Source organism: Hylobates moloch, unplaced genomic scaffold (assembly GCF_009828535.3).
Source record: "Hylobates moloch isolate HMO894 unplaced genomic scaffold, HMol_V3 SCAFFOLD_6, whole genome shotgun sequence".
Classification (NCBI taxonomy): Eukaryota; Metazoa; Chordata; class Mammalia; order Primates; family Hylobatidae; genus Hylobates; species Hylobates moloch.
In genome coordinates, this window is record NW_026652281.1 from 149,853,217 (window position 1) to 149,871,079 (window position 17,863).

Below are 17,863 nucleotides of genomic sequence, written 5' to 3' on the forward strand. Positions count from 1 at the left end.
AGAGTGGGAGGTCAGGGGCCTGTCCCAGCCTCCTCATACCTGCCTGGGGACTGCTGCTGTGTGTTGGTGCTCGGTGGGTATTCATGGCAGGGAGGCAGGGACATTAGGCCCGCGGAGACTGAAACTCCAACCTTGGCCCAAGGCCAAGTCCAGGTGCCGGGCAGCTCTCAGAGCTGAACGAGAACAGCAGCATTGGGAGGCAGTATTGCTAGCCAGGGGCCTTGCTCTGGAGTCAAAGCCTGGGCTGGAATCCCGTCTGTCACCCCCAGGCTATGTGACCTTCAGTAACTCACTCCACCTCTCAGCGCCTCAGTGTTCTCCCACTGTGAAATGTGCCCATTTTACAGAGCCACATAAGATAGTGGTGAGGACCAAAGGGGACCATGAGTGTATGGAGCTGCGTTTGGCAGGCGCTCGAGAACGTGGTTATGTGTGTACTTGTTTCAGCCACGGGTAGAAGCTGGGCAGTCTCCACACGCTCCCTCGGTGCCTCTTGATGTTGCTGGATTTCTGCCTCTATCCGACTGGTTCTCCTTAGAAGAAATGCCCCTTCGAGCAATGGATTCTGAAGTGTCTGGCCTAGGCCAGCACTGCGTTGTCTTGGGCCTGTCTCAATCAGGGCCCATGCCCAAGAGGAACAAAGCTCCTTCCACAGAGAATAAGTGAGGCCATGCAACCTTTTCTGAGGGGCTGCCATGTGCCAGGTACCCAGCACAATGTCACATTCATTGTAACCCAGCCTTGTAGACACACTAAGCTTCCAGCACCTCAGAGCCTTCACACGTGCTGTTCTCTGGGCCTGGAGAACCTGCCTGACCACCGATCCCTTATCTCCAGGTCGCAGCCTGTTGATCAGTCAGGGAGGCCTTTTCTGGCCTTAGTCCCCCTTTATACACCCTCAGAGAATCCCAGCTCTGTCACTCCCCAGCTGTGTGACCTCTTGGAGCCTCAGAGTTCCCCCAGTGACACTTCTCCACCTAGGACAGAGGCTCTTGGTGGCACTTGGCACAGTTTTCTGTAAGATGGCTTCACAGAGCCTTTATCTCCCACTTGAAAGGGAACTCCATGAGCACAGGAGCCACGCCCGTGTGTTCACCTCTGTTCACCCAGCACCCAGCAGCGCTGGGCCCACAATGAGTGCTCTATACATTTTTATGATCATAATTAATGTTTTGCGCACTTAGTGCTATGCTCTGTATTACTCTTCATGAAAGTAATTTCCATAACATGGGGGTGTTTACCACTATCACTCTATCACTCTGTGTTATGCTGAGGGAGCTGAGGCTCTGGGAGGTGAAATGGCATACCTAAGGTCACATAGCCAGAACGAGGCAAAGCCAGGACTTGAAACTAAGTCCTCCTGTCTCCATAGGCCATGCTGTTAATAAGGATGCTGCACTGACGGGCTCCTGTGTGGAGCCGCTGGGGGACAGGAGGAGGAGAGTTAGGGGTGGGGGAAGGAGCAGGGCGAGTAAGGCCAGCGCCTTTAGGGGCGAGCGATTGTGAGTGGGGCAGGGAGCCTGGGAAAAGTGCATTGCACCGAGACTTCCAGAAACACGTACTTGTCTAAAATGCCTTTTCAAAAAAAGTGCTTGTTTTATTCTACCTTTATTTATATGCCTTTTTTTCTGATTATAAAAATCAATTTATGTTCATTGGAGAAGAACAGAAAACTAGAAAACTATAAGAAGCAAATTTCTACCCAGAGATAACCACTCACATTTTAATGTATTTCTATATTTTTCCTATGAATCCTATGCACACATTTTCCACAAAAGTAGAATCAAACCATGTGTTCAGTTTTGAATGTTTTGTTCATTTAATGTTATATCATAGGTATTTTCCCATATTATTAAATATTAATTGAAAACTCAATTTTTTAAAATATTTTTTTCCCATAAAAATTTGTAGCTGTATTAGTCTGTTCTCATACTGCTATAAAGAACCACCTGAGACTGGATAATTTGTAAAAGAAAGAGGTTTAATTAGCTCATGATTCTGCAGGCTGTACAGGAAGCACGGCTGGGGAAGCCTTAGGAAACTTACAATCATGGCAGAAGGCGAAGGGGAAGTAGGCACAGCTTACTCGGCCAGAGAGGGAGGAAGAGTGTGAAGTGGGGGAGGTGCTACACTTTTCAACAACCAGATCTCGTGAGAACTCACTATCATGAGAACAGCAAGGGGGAAGTCCACCCCTATGATCCAATCACCTCCAACACTAGGGATTACAATTTGACATGAGATTTGGGCAGACACAAATCCAAACCATATCAGTAGCATACAAGTTTATTGTAGGAAAACTAGATAATACAAAAAAATCTAAAGAAAAGTCCTTCATGATCTCACCCCGAGATAATTACTATTAATATTTTATGTCTCTCCAGCACTTGATTTCCTATGCACATAAATAAAATGATAGACAGACAGACAGATGTAGACAAATGCACACATATGTACTTTTTTAAAGAAACAAATTGAAACCCCACTTCTTCCCTCGAGCTATGGGAAGCACCCTCGCTAAGGCAAAGCATACACACTCAGATGCCCAGAGCCCAAACAAGTAGCTGACCCCTTCTGCTGAGACCTTGAAGAGGGCCATCAAGAGAGATCAAACCACCTCAATACAAGGGCAAGCTTTAGCCCATTGTGGCCAGGCCAGAATTCAGGTCCTACTGCCAGATTTACTGGTTTCCCAAGTGCTGTAAATCCAGTTTAAGTGAAAGGTGCCTGAGGGGGTGCATTTGGACCCACCAGGGCCTGGGGCATAGTTTGAAAAAGGATGTGCATTCTTATGATTTCATTTCATTTCATATTTGGAAAACTAAAGAGGAAGTATTTTTCAAGACACTATAGAATGGTAACATTTAACAAAATCTTGGCTCAAAGTGGTCTGTTTAAAAAGTCTAAAACACTTATTTTCCTATTATGGTAAACAAAAATGTTTGTATCACTAAAAAACACCTTCACAATATTTTAATGACTCTTTCCTGATGTTGTCATTTAGCATAGCAGTCTCTTCTAGACCTTAGTCGTTCATTCATTCATCCAATAAACTATTAATAGTGAAGGCTATTTGCCAAGCCCTGAGAACATAGTGGTGACCAGACTGACACAGACCCTGCCCTCAAGAGACTCATATTCCAGCTAGGGAGGCAGAAAATAAACAGGCAATCTACTAAAGTACGAGTACCTGTATTACCCAAATGATAAACACTATTTTTGCTTTTTTACCTATGTCATATGAAGAACATTTTTTCAATTCACTAAAAATTACTTTAAAATATTTTCATAACTAACTTTTAAAGAACTTTCCCTTCGGCCGGGCGTGCTGACTCACGCCTATAATCCCAGCACTTTGGGAGGCCAAGGTGGGCAGATCACTTGAGGTCAGGAGTTCAGGACCAGCCTGGCCAACATGGCGAAACTCCGTCTCTGCTAAAAATAAAAAAATTAAGCCAGGCGTGGTGGCAGGCACCTGTAATCTCAGCTACTCGGGAGGCTGAGGCAGGAGAATAACTTGAACCCAGGAGGCAGAGGTTGCAGTGAGGCGAGATCACGCCATTACACTCCAGCCTGGGTGATAAGAGCAAAACTCCATCTCCAAAAAAAAAAAAAAAAAAATTGCTCTTCATTTTGTTTTATCAACTGACTCAATCTCCCGTAGGCTTTTTTCTTTCAATGCTTAAACACGTATCCAGGGCCAGGCACTGTGCTCCGTGCTGTGAACACAGCAGTGAGGACAGACCCAGGTCCTCCCTTCTTTCAGAGGCAGCATGTGTTGAAGAGCCCAGACTCTAGAGCTAGACAGCCTGGGCTCAAGTCATGGGTTCAAGTCGGGGCTTTGCCACTTAGTAGCCATGTGCCCTTGGTCATGTTCCCCAACCCCTCTGTGCCTCAGTTTCCTTGTGAGCTCAATAGCAGGCAGTAACTGTACATGCCTCACAAAGTGGTTGCGTAAATTAAATGAGGTAGCGTGCGAAAGCTTAGAAGTGCCTGTTGCATAAGGCCACGAGAACGGGTTTGCTCTTTTTATTGGCGCTTATGTTCTAGTTGGGGAGACGGACAATAAACGATTTTTAGATACCCTTTTAATGATCAAAGTATGGAAACCTCGGAAAGAGGGAGAGAAGGGGAAAGGGTGGAAAGAAGAGGAAGGATGGAAAAAGAGAAAGAAGGATGCAGGAAAAATGGGGCCTTATCTGCCAGTCCCAAAGGTAAGAGCATGTCAAGGAAACCGAGGATGGTGCTTAATGCAATTCTGTGCTCCTGTGACTGACTAAATAACACAGATGGACAAAAGGAGAGTTCGAAGCCAGGGTGGGGCGGGGGCTGCTCGAGGCCCGGGTCGGTCGTGGAGGCCTGCAGGGGGCAGCGGGCGAGGAGGGGCTCGCGACCAGCCTCACACGCCGCCTCTCCCCGCCATGTCCCTCCCTTTGTCCGCACAGAGAGCGCCTTCGCCGACACGCTGACGCCCGCGCGCCTCAGCCAGGCCCGCTTCAGCGCCTGCCTGCCGCCCAGCAGCCACGACGCGGCCAACTTCGACAACAACGAGCTCGAGAACAACCAGGTGGTGGCCAAGCTGGGCCACCTGGCGCTGGGCCGCGCCCCGGGCCCACCGCCAGCCGACGCCGCGGCCGCCGCCATCCCGTGCGGGCCCCGTGAGCGCCCGCGGCCCGCGTCGTCGCCGGCGCTGCTGGAGGCCGACCTGCGCTTCCACGCAACACGCGGGCCCGACGTGAGCCTGTCGGCCGACCGCAAAGTGGCCTGCGCGCCGAGGCCCGACGGCGGCCGCACGCTGGTCTTCTCCGAGCGCCCGTTGCGGCCCGGCGAGAGCCTCTTCGTGGAGGTGGGCCGTCCGGGGCTGGCGGCGCCCGGCGCGCTGGCCTTCGGCATCACGTCGTGCGACCCGGGCGGGCTACGGCCCAACGAGCTGCCAGCCGACCCAGACGCGCTGCTCGACCGCAAGGAGTACTGGGTGGTGGCGCGCGCCGGTCCCGTGCCGAGCGGCGGCGACGCGCTCAGCTTCACGCTGCGGCCCGGCGGCGACGTGCTCCTGGGCGTCAACGGGCGTCCGCGCGGCCGCCTGCTGTGCGTCGACACCACGCAGGCGCTCTGGGCCTTCTTCGCCGTGCGCGGCGGCGTCGCGGGCCAGCTGCGTCTCCTCGGTGAGTCCCCGGCCCCGCGTGCGCGAGGCCCCGCCCCTCCCCAGTCCCGCGCCGTCTCGCCCTGCTGCGCTCCTCCCCGGCCCCGCCCCGCTCGCCAGGCGCTGCACCGCCCGAGGCCAGCCCGCGGTTCCCAACTTTAAGCGCCCGGCACGATCCACCCCGTCCAAAATTGCCGGACTCCACCCCAGAGTTCCCGATTCAGTGGGTCCACGGTGCGCCCTGAGAACGTGCATTTCCGACAAGTGCCCGGGGATGCTGACGTTGCGGCTCTCTGGACCACATTTTGTAAACCATCGACCTAGATAGGTAACTGGCTGGTCTCCGAGCTTGGCAGGCTGTATCCCCTCGGTAAATGGTCGGTGCGATTTTTAGTTCCGTTGTTATGATTTGTTATATTAGGGTGTTTTTAACATGTAATGCACAGTAAGTGTAGGGAAAAAATAAATTCGACTACACATGAAAGAGGAAATAAGAATAGTATCATCCACAGAAAGTGGAGTGGAGGCTTGAACCATCCTATTTTGAGATAATTTTTGCCTTCATTCATGCCACAAATAGGCAGGAGCAGCCATCAGCTGTGGGCTGGGCCCTGGGCACCAGGATAGGGCCAGCAGAGGACAGGACACACTCCATGCCGGTTAGGAGCTCACAGACACCCTAAAGGAGAGTTGCACGGTGTGACATTTGCTACAGCCTGGGGCTCCTCTCCCAGCTTGGTAGAGTGAAGGAGATGTTCAGAGAAGGCCTCCCAGAGAGCCTGGCTCCAATTTCATGGCTCAAAAAGTAGAGTCCAAGCATAAGAAGCAGTCAACAGCTCATATGTTCTCTCATTGAATTTTATCCTCCCTTTGACCCTATGAAATCAGTATCATTATCTCCACCTACAGATAAGACAATGAGCACAGAGAGATTAAATAACTGTCCCAGGGTCATATCGCTGGTCAGCTTTGAAGATGCTGGACAAATCACAGATTCTCCTGAGCCTGTTTCCTTTGTGTAGAAAGAGAGTGATACCTGCTTCCGTGGGGTTGTCACGAGGATGAAATCATGTGCATATAATGCCTTGAGCGGGGCCCGACACAGCCCTGGGTTTAATCAGTGGTAACAGTAACAACAGCAGCTGTTGCTGTCTTCATGAGGGCAGAAGAGGAGCCGGGTGGCAGTGTGGTTATTTAGTCAGAGTGTTTTTTGGGGAGGGGGAAAGTTGTGTTTTGTGTTTTTGAGGAACCATCAGACATAGTCATCATTTCAGCCCAAGATGAAGTGCCCATTATCTGTCCATTCATCCTCAAGTAGGGCAAGGGAAGGGGCATCTCTTCATCCTAAGAAATAAGCTGTTATTGTCTGAACCAACAGCAAGCTTGGGGAAGAAAACTCATCCATGTTGAGCACTAGCAGTCAGGGATCTTCCTGCAAGGGGCAAAACCCCACTCAAAGTGTCCTAAGCAAAAAGGAAATGTCTGGGAGTATATTGGGTGAGTTGAGGAACAGCTGGATCCCACCTCTCTTTCCAACTCAAAGCTCTGCTTGCCTCTGTGTTGGCATCACTCTGAGGCAGGCCTTTGCCATGGGTTGGCTCTTCCAGCTCCAGGCTTCCTTCCCAATGAATGGAATGAGTTCCCTCTTTCCTAGTAGTTCCAGTAAACGTTGCAGAATTGGGTCTCGGGCCTTACGTGGATTATGTGCCCTTTCCTGAACCACCACTATTGAGACCAGGGAGTGGAAGTTCCTATTGGCCTGGCCCTTATCCTATGAGGGAAGGCACATTAGTATCCCAAAAGAATATCCCAGGGCTGTTTCTGGAAGAAATGAGAATAGAGGCTGGGTAGACAAAGAACAGAGGCACCACACTTGGATGCGCTCTTCACGCCTCAGCAGAACCTTGGGAGATAGCTCTGGTCCTCTTGTTAGACGGGAAAGCTAAGGTGCAAAGCAGTGAAGAACCATGGACTAGCAGGGCAGGTCCAACCTCCCACTGCCCCTGATGGAATCTCTTTGGGCCTCAGGTACCCTGCAGTCCAGCCCTGCGACCACGACTCCATCAGGGTCCCTCAGCGGCTCCCAGGACGATAGTGATTCAGATATGACCTTCAGTGTCAACCAGTCCTCCTCGGCATCTGAGTCATCCCTGGGTAAGGAAATGCAGACCCTGGCAGGGGCAGGGGCTGGTGGCTGGCCTGGCTCCTCCAGCTGTGCCAGCGGCCTTCCAGGGGCTGAGCAGGGCGGCCGCCTTTCCCTCACATCCTCTCCTTCGCTCTGCTGTACACTCAGCTGGAGGGAGGAGAAGTGTCTAGATAGGGCATTCCAAAGGGTGACGATGGTGGCATTTTATCTTGGTGTTTGGGAGTAGAAGAGTAGAGAAAGCTGCAAAACCTGCAGGGTAAACTCAAATTAGTATCTCCCAAAAGCGTTCTCCCACCGGTCCCACCAAGAAGCCCTGCATTCTCGGGGTTGCCCCAACAGAGCCCACCTGAGAGAGACATTGTTAACATATGTCCTCTTCTCCCTTTCGGCAGTGACGGCCCCCAGCTCCCCGCTGAGCCCCCCAGTGTCACCCGTGTTCTCCCCACCGGAGCCGGCAGGCATCAAGAATGGCGAGTGCACGGTGTGCTTCGATGGCGAGGTGGACACGGTCATCTACACATGTGGACACATGTGCCTGTGCCACAGCTGCGGCCTGCGGCTCAAGCGGCAGGCCCGGGCCTGCTGCCCCATCTGCCGGCGGCCCATCAAGGACGTCATTAAGATCTACAGGCCATAGCCTAGCCCGCCCACGGGCCTTGGCCGGAGCAAGGTCACCTTTCTGAAGCCCCCCTGGGCTGGGCAACCACATGGCTGCCAGGGAGTCCAAGAGCAGCGGTCGTCTCTCCAGTGGAAGGCGTGACAGTCGTGGAGTGAGGCCCGCGGGGCCTCAGCCCAGGCAGGGGTTGCTTCCGGCTCCAAAGTGCTTTGCTCCCAAAAGGCCGTCCCAAGAGCAAGCTCAGGAACTGCCTGGCAGATCACCCTGTCCCTTGGTGACCTTTCAGCTGGGAAACAGCGTCCTCTGTCTGTGCAATGCTTCTTGCTGGGGTTGGGTTGAGTGTGAGAGAGGGGGAGGGGAGGGAGAACAGAGAGAATGTGTGTGTGAGAGAGAGAATGAACGTGTAGCGATTTTACCAGGGGTCCCGGCTCCGGGAGGAAATGTGCAATCCGGAGCCCCGACGTTGGCATGACTAGAAGTTGTTCACTTTCTGGGGATGGGACATAAGCTGGTTTTGAATGTATTAAGCTGACCCTAACAGAACTCCCTGGGGTGGTGTAGAAAAGAGATGCTCAGATTTTCTAAGGGGAGGCAAAAATAACTCATTGTTTACAGCTCCAAAGCATCAACTCCTTGAGGGGAAGGTGGGCGGAGAACAATTCACTTCTTCATTTCTTACTGGGTCTTAGAGCTGGGTGTGATGGCACTGAGGCCAAGCCCTCTGAGCTGTGTCATCCTTTCACCCCTTCACCCCCAGACTGTCTAAGAATACACACATCATACCTTGTCTCTGTCTCTGGAGGCAAGTCTCTTGTAATGCCCCTGCCCATCTCCAAGGAGAAGACCAGCAGTAGGTTCTGTTTTTCTGTGGGAGAGAAAGAATCCCAGAGGCAGGTGACCCACCTGGAGCTGGAAAGCCCAGTCCACGATGCAGACAGCTCTCTACCTTCCTGCGGTGGCCCCTGGGCCTGGCATTCCCAGGGGACCTGCTGGCAGGAGGAGGAACGAGGGCTTTATAACTTTGGTTATAACTTTTGGTCTTTGCTCTGATTCTCAGTGTATCTTCCTCCGCTGGTTACTAAAGTGTTCACTGATAAGTATGTTAACTAATGATCGAGACAGTAACTAAAAATGCTGGCATTGGGATTCTCTCCCTTCCCAGACCTACCTGCTGGTATTTCCTGGGACCCTGGCCCTGCCCCACCCCCTCAGCCCTGCCCATCTCTGCAGACTCCCAGATCACACCCGGGCTGATGGGCTGGCCCAGGCCTGTCTCTCCCTTCTTGCCCCCAGTTCTGGGCTGCACCTCTGCCCTCTTCTGTGCTGTCCCATTAGGGAAGCCCCTTGGCCTGTCTATTTTTCAGTTCCCAATTAGAAGTCTAGAACCCGACAACTCCAAGAGTTCTTGGGAGGACCAGCACAACGTTCTAAAAAGCCTGAGACGCCTTACAAAAAGCAAGTATCATTTGTAGTACAATTCCTAATCTGTTTATACCCTGCTGAAGGAGGGAAGGAGGGAGAAGAAGGCAGGGGAGTTGATGCATTCATATAACAAACACTTGCTGGGTGTCCAGAGCAAAGCTGGGCCAGGCCCTCACCAGATCAAGCCCCACAAACCAACTGGTGCCCATGCGATGCTGGCGGTTTGGGGCCTCCTGTTCCTCCTCTAGCTGGGAGGAGTCACGGTTGTCTGACCTGATTCCAACTTAAGGCCCCCACTCTCTAGCCCCATCAAGAATCCCTGATTATTTACTTTTCCCTAGAAAATCTGGGGAAGTTCCCACATTTTAATTTTGCAGCAGAATCTTTTGAGCAGCTTTTGGAACCGCAGTGTTTGCCAAGATAAGAGTTTGGGAATCCAGCAGCCCTGGGTGCCTGGCTGAATTTGGTTTCCTGCATGTGCTGGGTGTGGGCGGGGCCACACACAGGCCCTGCATGGGAGGACTCCCACCCCAGGCCTGTGGTGCTCCAGACAACCGTCTCCTGTCTACACTGAGACCCAGCCACAAGCTGTGGGGTCTCAGTGGCCTGGGGGAAAGCAGCTCCACTCTCCTGCCCTTCCCTGGCTGCCCCTTTGGGTTCCAGCCGGGGTCACATCCAGCCTCCACTGGGAAACCAGTGACTGGGCCTGGACCCAGAGGTGGACCAGGTATCTCCTGGCCACCTGGGACCTGGGAAGAAGGGAGTCAGTGGCCTGTTCAGCCTGCTCTGCAGCTACTATAAATAGCCTCCCTCTTTCCAAGAGGAGGTGAGGAGGTGTTTATCTTCTAAAAACCAGACGTTTCCTGATGCTCTGAGCATTAGTGCTACAGAGGAGATGCACACATCCCCACTATGTTCTGTCTTGAGAAGGGGACAGAGAAAGAGGAAAAGGAGCCACTATATTTTATTTTGCATCTACAGTGTGCCTTGGCACTGGGCTAGAGAGACACCTTCCTGCGTGAATCCTGTGAGGCAGGTCTTATTGCCGTAATAAGTCACGTCTAAGACACTGCCGGTCATATAACACACTGTTTTACATACCATAAGGAAAAAAACGCTGCCAATCTTAACTGAGATGCTACAACTGTACAGTTCCTTCCAATCAGAGATGTTCACGTGTGGGGAAAAAAAAATTGTGCTACTTAGAATCTATGAAAGCTGGTATTATCCCACTTGGCAGGTAAGGAAACTGAGGTCCTGTGAGTGAAGTGACCTCATGATCACACAACAGGAGGTGGCAGGGCTGGGATTCAAACCCGGGAGTGTCTGCTGCCACATCCCACACTCCCACTGCCTGGCTTCAAGTCCCAGGAAGCTCGAGACTGTGAGTTTTCTCCCTTGAAACTCACCTGGAGAGAGTCCGGGCACCTGTGCCTATGTGGAGGGTTCCGGCCCCAGCCAGGGCCCCTCCGCTGCCCACACCCTGGGAGGAAAAGCGGCCTCCCTTCCAGGCTCATCTGCTCACTGCCCACCTTCTGACAGAGCTGAGCTCTGTGAGATCTGGACTCCAACCCAAGGGCCCTCTCTTGTTATGCAGGGGTGTCCACAGTTGGGGAGGGACCTGGGGCCTTGTCCCACCATCTTCCTAGGCTCCGTGATCACCACCCCCTCACGCGGGGCCACAGCCCCCTGAGCACCCCCTCACGTGACCCAGCCCTCGGCTGTTCCAGGCTCACTGCCCATCGTGTGCTCTTCTGGGCCACAGCAGCCAGGGCTCCAGGGCGAGGACAGGGGAGACCTGAAAACACCCCGTTGTTAATGGTCTTGTGCCTGTTCACTCAGAGCCTCCTGAAAAACTGGGCTGTTTCCAAGGCAAATCCAGCTCCTTGTCCTAGCAGGTTCTCAGGATGGGGAGTCCCCTGGGATGGAGCTGCTCCCCTCACGGCAGCACCACGTTTCCAGTCCCTCAGTGCCACTCATCAGCATGGACTGTGTTCAGGACACAGGGTGAACTTTTCTCTGACCCCCTGGTGCTGGTCCTGTGCTAACACGTAGTAGTTACTCAGTAAAGGTTTGCTGAGTAAACCAGAAATCAGATTATGAGTGTTCAGGGGTTTGATAAAACAGCACCACATAACACACACAAAGATAACTCCAGAAACATTTGCTGAGTACCTAATATGTGTGAGGTGCTGTGAGGATAGAGCAGAGAGGACCGTGTCCCAGCTGTGATGCCAGCAGGGGTGACACTAAGAGGGGAATGAGATATTTGGGGCAGAATCCACTGGGCTCTCTTGGCCATCTGCTGCCTTGGGTCCGTTGAGGTGGGTGCCCAAAGGCTGCCTTCTTGACCAGAACCGCTGTGCGCTTCACAGAACCTCCTCTTCATTAGAAATGCTGGGCACATTGCAGTCAGTGAGCTGCTGCCAAAACGGCGTTAAGTAGAACCCCCGGAGGCCCCGCGGGTTGGTGATCACCCTCAGGTCCTGCCAGGGAGACACAGTGGGGAAGTTGGCTAATTGCTGCTTTCAGGTCCCGGAAATCAGTCGCCAAGGCCCAGGAGAACCCCGGTGAGTCTGTCCAGTTGAGGCAGAGAGGCAATAACCTCCCACTGCTCGGCCCTGCGCCTGCCCCAGTCCTGGCAGGGGGCACCGGCTCAGGAACACGCGGCCTCCTGGCATTTCTCGGTTTTAACTGTCTCGCTGTCTTATCCGAGTCCCTAATGAAATGACTTGTGCGACAATCTGTCTGTGCCTTACGAAAGTGTCTGTGCACTTTTTATCCTTTTTAAAAGCAACTTTTAAAAGTGGATGGGGAGTGGGGCTAGCATACGTGGTAGGGTTCTAGAAATCTGTGGTCATCGCTGAAATCCTTTTTGCATCATGTTTTTGATGTTGGAGTGATGAAGTGTACATCCCCCACCCCACACACCACTACCTGTGTACAGACCTTTTAAAACATGTCTTCTTCTTTTTCTGATTCAATACTGTGACCTCTCCAATACAGTCTAATCCTTGGGGATCTGTAATCAAGGTTTTAAAACCTGGGAAGTGGGTTGGGAAGGGTTTGCACTGGTCTTGCGTGTTGTGCTTTTCTGTGTTGTGTGTTTTGATTTTTGTCTGTTTTTATGTTTTATATTGACATAATTTTCCTGTTTAAAAAAAAATACAACTTTGGCTTGTTAAAAAAGTCTTCAGAACTCAATTTTTAAAATCCCACTTACATACACTGATGGGGAGTGAAGGTGAGGATCCAAATCATTGCCAGCCTTGGGGAAATAAATTGAAAAATGTCCATAGAACCCCGACAATGTTTGATGCCTTTGCCAAATAACTCACTTCTGTGAAAATCACAAGGAAATCATTCTACTCAAGGATGAGATCTACGTGTAAAGATATTCACTGCAGCATTTTCTAGAGTGGTAAAAAACTGTGAGCAACCCTAATGTCCAACAACCAGGGTGTATTCACCAAGACTGTTGGTTACAAGTGACAGAAACCCAACTCGGATAGGTTTTAGGGGGATAAAGAACTAGGGAACTGAAAAGTCCAGTAGCAGAACCCACTCTACGTGCAAGTGGAACCAGGGTCTGAAATGCTGCATCAGGACTAGCCTCTCCCCTCTCGCTCGGCCCTGTGATTTGGCCCCATTCCCAGGCAGGTTCTCAAGATGCCTCCTGCAGGGCCACCGGCATCCTGCCTTTGAGCAGCCCCTGCATGGACCAGCTCAGGTCACGTGTCCGCTCCTGAACTAGTCACAGGACAGGCAGATACGGGGCTCTGATTGGTCAGACCCAGGATGGGTGCTCACCTGCACCCAATAGCTGCCCTGTCTGAACTCTGTGGACTGAAAGTGGGGAATCGCAATCTCCAGAGAAAATGAGTCCTAAAGAATGCGTGCCCAAGGCAGGCAGATCATGAGGTCAAGAGTTCAAGACCATCCTGGCCAACATGATGAAACCCCGTCTACTCAAGATACAAAAAATTAGCCGGGCATGGTGGCATGTGCCTGTAATCCCAGCTACTCAGGAGGCTGAGGCAGGAGAATCACTTGAACCTGAGAGGTGGAGGTTGCAGTGAGCTGAGATCGCACCATTGTACTCTAGCCTGGGTGATAGGGCGAGACTGTCTAAAAAAAAAAAAAAAGAAGAAGAATGTAGCATGGGCAAAAACAACAGGCGCCTGTGTAGGGAACCGTAAACCATGATAGCGACACATATGGGGCTAATGGCACGAGCATGAAGCCAGACTGCCAAGGCCTCACCAAGACATTGGGGAAGATGCTTAACGTCCTTGTGCTTCAGTTTCCTCATCTTCAAAGCAAGAACAATAATAGTTCCTGATTTTAGGATGGGTGTAAATGTTATTGAGATCATACCAGTGATGTGCCAGGCACAGCACCTGGCACCCAGCACCATGCAACAATTGTTAGTTTATAACACAGGAACGGGTTTATGTTAAAGTGTGGTTAAAAAAAATCAAGATATAAAATTGCACATACACCATGATCTCATAGGTGAAAAAAAACACAAAAACGCCAACAGCCCAAAAACCTACCCATGCATTAGAAAGACCAGAAAGAAAGGAGTGAACTGTCCATGAGGGCTGTGTCTGAGTGATGGCCTTATTGGTGCCTTTTTCTCATGCTTGCCCATTATAGAAAATTTCCCAAATTTCCCAAATTTTCTATAATGAGCAAGTATGACTTTTCATTTAAACTTGTTACTTGGAAAAAATGATCTCCCTACTCTGCAAAAGCCAAAGAGAACAGCTGGCCCTTGCTGGAATTTGTCAGGAATTCCCAGGCTGATTGTCTGTGAGTTTAAGATCCAAATTTAGTCACGGTGGAGATAAGGACCTGTAAGTTTCTAGTGGGGGCCAGGCCAGGCTGACCAGTTTGGTTGGGCTTCCTCCAGGTCAGGCTTTGGGGCCCAAATGTCTGGGGTGGAACATGGCAGTGGTAGCAGGAGCGGAAGTGGGGAGTAGGGGAGTGGGGTGAACAAGGAGAGGGAGCTGCCCAGGCCTGCTCTTGGATGGTTAGAAGAGCCTGGCTTGGTGACACTGAGTTTTAGGAAGCAAGGGGGTAAGAGAAACCAGCATTTATAAAGCAGCACAAACCTGGTTCTCACACATCCTCACAAGGAATCTTCACAATAGTGTTCTCATTTTACAGGCAAGGAGGCCAAACTGAAAGTAGGGTTGGCCCCCAGGTGGGCCTGCTCCAGACTCAAGGCAAAATCTTTCAGAGACACATTTCGCACCCCTTTACCAAAGTCTTAGTGAGGGGCCAAGTCTGTCCAAAACCCAGGATCCTTCCTCCCCTTCCAGATTTCCTTCCCACAATGTTATGTCCTTCTACTGGACCAGGCAACATTTTCACAGACGCTATCTGATAATCAAGACTCTTTTGAATAAAGAAAAAAAGGTAGGGCCAGGCATGGTGGCTCAAGCCCGTAATCCCAGCACTTTGGAGGCCAAAGCGGGTGGATCGCCTGAGGTCAGGAGTTCGAGACCAGCCTGGACCACATGGTGAAACCTCGTCTCTACTAAAAATACGAAAAATTAGCCGGGCGTGGTGGTGTGCGCCTGTAATCCCAGCTACTCAGGAGGCTGAGGCAGGAGAATGGCTTGAACCCAGGAGGCGGAGGTTGCAGTAAGCTGAGATCGCACCACTGCACTCCAGCCTGGGCAACAAGAACGAAACTCTATCTCAAATAAATAAATAAATAAATAAATAAATAAATAAATAAATAAGAAAAAAGGTCATATTAATCTAGGCCCACTGCATTGTAAGAGACTGAAACCCAACTTAAGAAGAAAAAAAAAAAGGAGAGTGGGCAGAATGTACTGACTCACGCCCAAAACAGATCAGTCTAGCTTCAGGAATAGCTAGATCCGGGTATTCACATGATGTTGTCAGGCCTCTGCCTCTGTCTCTCAGTACTGTCTTCCTCTGAGCTGATGGCACTCTCAGACAGGCTCTCTCTTTGCAGCAACCAGAACAACCTCCAGTGACTCATATCATGCCAGTTTAGTGACCCTTTAAAGAAGCTTCAGGAAAAGTCCCAGTGCTGTCTCTCCTTTGACTCCTTGGATCAAAAGCTCAATCCCTGAACCTGTCACATGCCCACACGTGATACAAAACTAGGTATGGCATGGCCCTTACCCTCAAGAACCAACCCATCTGGAGGGGAAGGCAGACCCCTAAACAGACGTGTTTAGACCAGTGCACTTCTGAGGCTGTGGGAACCATCCAATTCAGGCCACGAGGGCTCGGGACCATTTAGCGATGTAGGAAGAAAGGCGTCCTTCTTTCTCCTGGCCGTGTGTGTTCTTACCAACACCTGAGCCATGTTCCCTGGCACATCCAATTCCTCCTCTGATGCTGCAGTGCACACAGCCCGTGCGCTGACCCTCACCAGCCCCTGCTGCCTGCAGTGCACCTAGCCTGGGGCGGTGGGGGTTCACTATTGTGCATGCAAATCCCTTTTTCTCATTCCCTGAGTTCCTGCAGGACAAGCAATCCTCCAGAAAGATGATAATAATACCGGATCATTGAATGAGCACTTACTGTGTGCAAAGGACATCCATGACATCAGTAAATCCTCACAACAGTTCTCTGAAGTGGCTCCATCATTACCTTCATTTTACAGGCAAGAAGCCAAGACGCAGAAGGAATCAGTAACTTTCTCCTACTTTATATGGCCTCTCAAAGAGAAAAGGTTTCTTCGCTTTCTCTTTGTAATTATGTCCTTGGACCTGGACCCCCTAGTTCCCAAGTGCAAATGGGCCTATAACATTTGCAGCTGTGATTTCACTGACTCCCACCAGCCACCCGTTGTATTACAGTCCCATTTTACAGGGAAGGGAAGGGGCTGCCCCAAATCATGCTGCCTAGGAGCTGTGGGGCCAGGATTTGAACCAGGCCTGCCGCTTTCCACCGCGTCACGGCATGTCTGTGGGTACATTGTCAGGAGGAGGGGGAGGGAGAGGAGGAAGGAGAGTAAGAAGAAAAGGACAAGAAAAAAACAGCCAGATTCAGCACCTCGAAGGGCTTTTTCTAGAAGGACATCAGCTGTGTCCTGACTCACACAATGCCTATCCGTTCAATTCCAGGGACAGGGAATCTTTGCTTTTCCCTTCAGGCTCGGATCTCCCGGCTCTTGGAAGCTCCCACACAGGGATGTGGAAAACACGATTATTCCAGGCATTGAGCTATGGGAACAGAACCCCGACCTTGGCTGTTAACTACACCTAGGGAGAAGCTTCCAGAAGCCCAGTGGCAGGGTGTGTTGGGGAGGAACTGCATCAAAACGAAGTGCGTCAGGCCGCCTGATCCCCTTTCCTCAGCCTCCTCCCCTCTCAGCTTGGGCCTTCCCAGGTCTAAACCCTTCTCCCCAGACAGACAGCCTGACTCTCCTGCCTCTCCGACTGCCCAGGGGAGGCCTTGGCCATCCTTTCAGGAGTACAAGGGCCTGCTTAGGAGGGCTGGGCCGGCCTGATTGAGTTCACATCCACGCTCCGCCCCAGCCAGCAGAGGGCCTGCCCTCCCCACCAGGCCTCCTGAGGGTGCCTCTCACATACCAAACTTTACGTGAATGTGCCCCCTGGAGCTGCCTGATGGGGATACCCCCTTCTGAGCTTCCCCCTCGTGGCCCCTAAGTGGGCCCTGTAAGACCACACCCCCCCTCCGCCCTTAGGAGGCTGCATCCTGGCATCTCAGCTCTGAGCCGGGGTTTCCAGTGTGATGGGGTCTAGTGTGGTGGGTGAGTTCCCTCCAGCTGAGGGGACAGGCCTGCCTGTGCTGTGGGATCTTGGGCAAGTTACATACCCTCTCTGAACCTCAGTTTCTGGAGCTTCAAAGGAAGAGGGCTGTCAAATTGTGTCAGAAAGTGGCTCGCATTTAGCAGGTGCTAAATGTTTTTTAGGAGTATTCTAGACCCTGCTACACCAGCTACCCCTCACGCATGCCCTCCCCCCGTCCCATCTGGGCCAGGGGCTGCCTCCATCCTCCTACAACCTCCTGGGCCTCCCGTGCCAGCTCAGTGGGCCTGCCCTGCGATATTGTCAGCAGCATCCGCAGGTGACGCTGAGTATCCCCGGCTCCCAACACAGGGTCTACCAAACAGGAGAGCCTTAGTGTGTACACCCCTCACCCACGCCCAGTGTGGAATTTCTGGCATTAGCACACCTCCCTTCCACACAGAATGAACCGGAGTGGTGATCTGCTGGTGGGGTCGTGCCAGGCCTCGGGGCCGGCCCAGGCCCCCGCCACAGGCCCCCGCCCCTTGCTTGTCTTGGTTCCCAGTCAAGAGCGCTGGCCCCAGGCCTGGGAGGCTGACTGACCTCAGACTCCAGGGGGAAAGCCACACTTTTGCTCAACTCCCAGGAGCAGCCCCGCATTCCAGGAGGGGCGTGGGAAGCGCCAGGCCTTCCGCAACTGAGCTGAGCGGGGAGCTGCCTGCAGCCACGCTGGCCCCCACAGCCTCAGCGCTGCCCCAAGCCCACTTTGGGTTCCCCAGGGACAAACACCCCAC

At 52.0% G+C, this 17,863-nt stretch overlaps 1 protein-coding gene across 1 annotated transcript in view; it reads left to right on the forward strand.

Moving 5' to 3' along the window:
• Positions 1 to 12,516, forward strand: part of NEURL1B (neuralized E3 ubiquitin protein ligase 1B) — a 49,385-nt gene extending 36,869 nt beyond the window's left edge. The window contains exons 3-5 of the mRNA XM_032158634.1: positions 4,446 to 5,165; positions 7,172 to 7,297; positions 7,682 to 12,516. Of these exons, the coding sequence (XP_032014525.1) occupies positions 4,446 to 5,165; positions 7,172 to 7,297; positions 7,682 to 7,926 (1,091 nt within the window). The 3' untranslated portion in view covers positions 7,927 to 12,516. The remainder of the gene's footprint in view (positions 1 to 4,445; positions 5,166 to 7,171; positions 7,298 to 7,681) is intronic.
• Positions 12,517 to 17,863: the final 5,347 nt, after the last annotated feature.